General features: G+C 34.0%; 1 protein-coding gene across 1 annotated transcript; it reads left to right on the forward strand.

Moving 5' to 3' along the window:
- The first annotated feature begins 260 nt into the window (after positions 1 to 260).
- On the forward strand, positions 261 to 2257 carry LOC133794938 (uncharacterized). The gene is made up of 3 exons (XM_062232378.1): positions 261 to 618; positions 709 to 795; positions 2171 to 2257. Exons 1-3 carry the CDS (start codon positions 388 to 390, stop codon positions 2255 to 2257), a joined length of 405 nt encoding a protein of 134 aa, XP_062088362.1. The 5' UTR covers positions 261 to 387.
- Positions 2258 to 2476: the final 219 nt, after the last annotated feature.

The raw sequence follows: 2476 nt of genomic DNA on the forward strand, positions 1-2476 counted from the left end.
CACCACCTGCTCTTAGTACTAGAGCAGCAACTCGTCGTATGTTCTATAATATAGAGCTAGATCCAAATGATGATGTGGAAGACATGGAGATGTCACTTGCAAGTTCAAAAACTAGACGATCTCTTAATTATGAAGTAGATAAGGTAGTTGATAGTGTTTGTGAAAAGGGAGGAACATGAAGAGATAGCTGATGAGGAAAGGGTTGGTGTAGAATTTGAAGAAGGGGCTATTGCACAATGTGAAGAAGTGGCTGATGCAGAATGTGAAGAAGTGGCTGAGATAGAACTTGAACAACCTCTTAGAAAATCTGTTAGATTACAAAAAACAACTAATGAGGCAAATCAAACTGAGATTGAAGAAATACCTCAAGATGTAGATGCGAATGTAATGAACTTAGCCAAGAAGACAAGGGGAAAAACTCTATTGGCAAATCTTACCAAGAGGAACAATGACTTAAGGATAATAAATTGGAATGAAAAAGGGCAACCAGTTGGTACTAACTCAGTGCAATTTTCTTCTTTTGTGGGCGCTCTTGTGCGAGAGGTTGTTCCTTACACTATTTCAGATTGGAGGAAAGTTTCACCAATTATGAGAGATGTTCTTTGGGCATCTATTCAGGTAGAATTACAAGTTTTATGAGTGTATTTTTTTATATATATTCAGCTCTACACTTAAACATATAATATGTTGTTCTATATTCTATTGTAGGCACAATATGACTTACATGATGATTGGCAAAAAAAGATGTGCTTTGAAATGATGGCAGAACTATGGAGAGCTGGGAAATATAGACTTGTAAATGATATTATCAATGCAAAAAATGAGAGTGAACGACTAGCCTTAAAGCCGGATTGCATAAAAAGTGATGTAGAATGGAGAGCATTTGTTGCCAAAAAAATTAGTAAAGAACATTTGGTAAGAAATATGATGTAAGAAGTGATGTTCCTGCCTCTTTTATCTCTGTTGGTGTTAAATTAAATATAGTTATGCCTCTTTTACTTATTTATTAAATAGGATATAAGGGCCTAATACCAAGAGAGAAGAAAGAAAGCTGTTCCACACATGTTTAACGCCCAAAATGTGACTACACTAAGCGGTAGTTGTAGTAAGATCAGGCGGTCGATCCACAAGGAGGTAACCTAAAATCAAAAGGTTAGTAGAAAATAACACAAAAAGTTAGTAACAAGAAGTAAATAAAATTGTAAATGGAAAGAGGTTTGAGATTTTGGTATTGTATTTTTGATAAAGTGATGAAATGAGATAAGTGAAATAAAGGTAAGATGTAATCAAGAGTTTGAGAAAATGAAAGGTTTCAAGAATCATCCATATGCTTGTTTAGTTACTTGGTTACTTGATTTACAAAAATACACAAGTAAATAGTTCACATCCCAACATTTACTTGGAAAATCTAACATTAAAGTCCATAGTTTTTCTAACAAAAGTTCATTTGAGTTATAAAGTTCTTTACTTTAAAATCACAATGTTAATCTTATGAAAAATCTAAAAATGACAAAATACCCAAGGGCAATAATGCAATAGAAGATTAGACATAAAATTATGTATCAATATTACTTTTACTAATTAGAAGCACATAGAAAGAGCATGACTAATCCTATATACTATTAGCATAAGTAAATAAAGATAGAGATGAAAGAACATAAATAACTCAAATATATTACATTAAGAACATAGTAAATCAAAGTAACAAAATAACATCACTTGCATATATAATCATCCCTAACCTTCCTAGGAAGATTAGGCCATTATGCTCATGATTCTCACAAAATTCTAAGAAGAAAATATGAGAAGAAAGTGAGTGGAAATTTTGCTATAGTTTCTCTACTCTCAAAATTACATACCAAATGTGAAGAAAGTGTCCCTATTTATAGATGGAGAAAAAGACTAAAAAGAAATTAAACAACAAAATGGGGTTTACAAAATAAATCTGAAATATTAATAATAAAATATGATTTTGAAAAATCAAATCTTATTATTAATATTACCCTAGCTATTTTTGTGTATAGTCAAAATGCTATTTTTCTAAAATACCACAAAAACATGATCTATAAAGCTCAAAATAGCAATTTACAAAGCTCAATACCCACAAAATATGGTTGGTGACATAAGAGGGTTTTGACTCATTTTCAACCAATGGGAAACTGCCATGTAGGCGGCTGGCTGGGGTGTTGATGCATTGGGCTGGCTGGAGTGTTGGGCTTCCATATGCATTTGGGCCTTTGTGGAATGGTTACGTTGAAATGCTGAAGGAAATCAAATATGCATATATGCATATATGTGGGTCAATGTAGGAAATGGCTGAAGGTCACATTCACGTTGAAGGAAAATATGCATATATGTGCATATGGTCAATGCAGGTGGAGACAGGTGGCGCAAGCTGGAGGAGCTGCCTGGGACACGTGGCAGGCTGGGAGCGCGACAAGTGGCTGCTGGAGAGAAGGGAAAGCTTTGGGCCTGT

This window comes from Humulus lupulus, chromosome 8 (genome assembly GCF_963169125.1).
Source record: "Humulus lupulus chromosome 8, drHumLupu1.1, whole genome shotgun sequence".
NCBI classification, from domain to species: domain Eukaryota; kingdom Viridiplantae; phylum Streptophyta; class Magnoliopsida; order Rosales; family Cannabaceae; genus Humulus; species Humulus lupulus.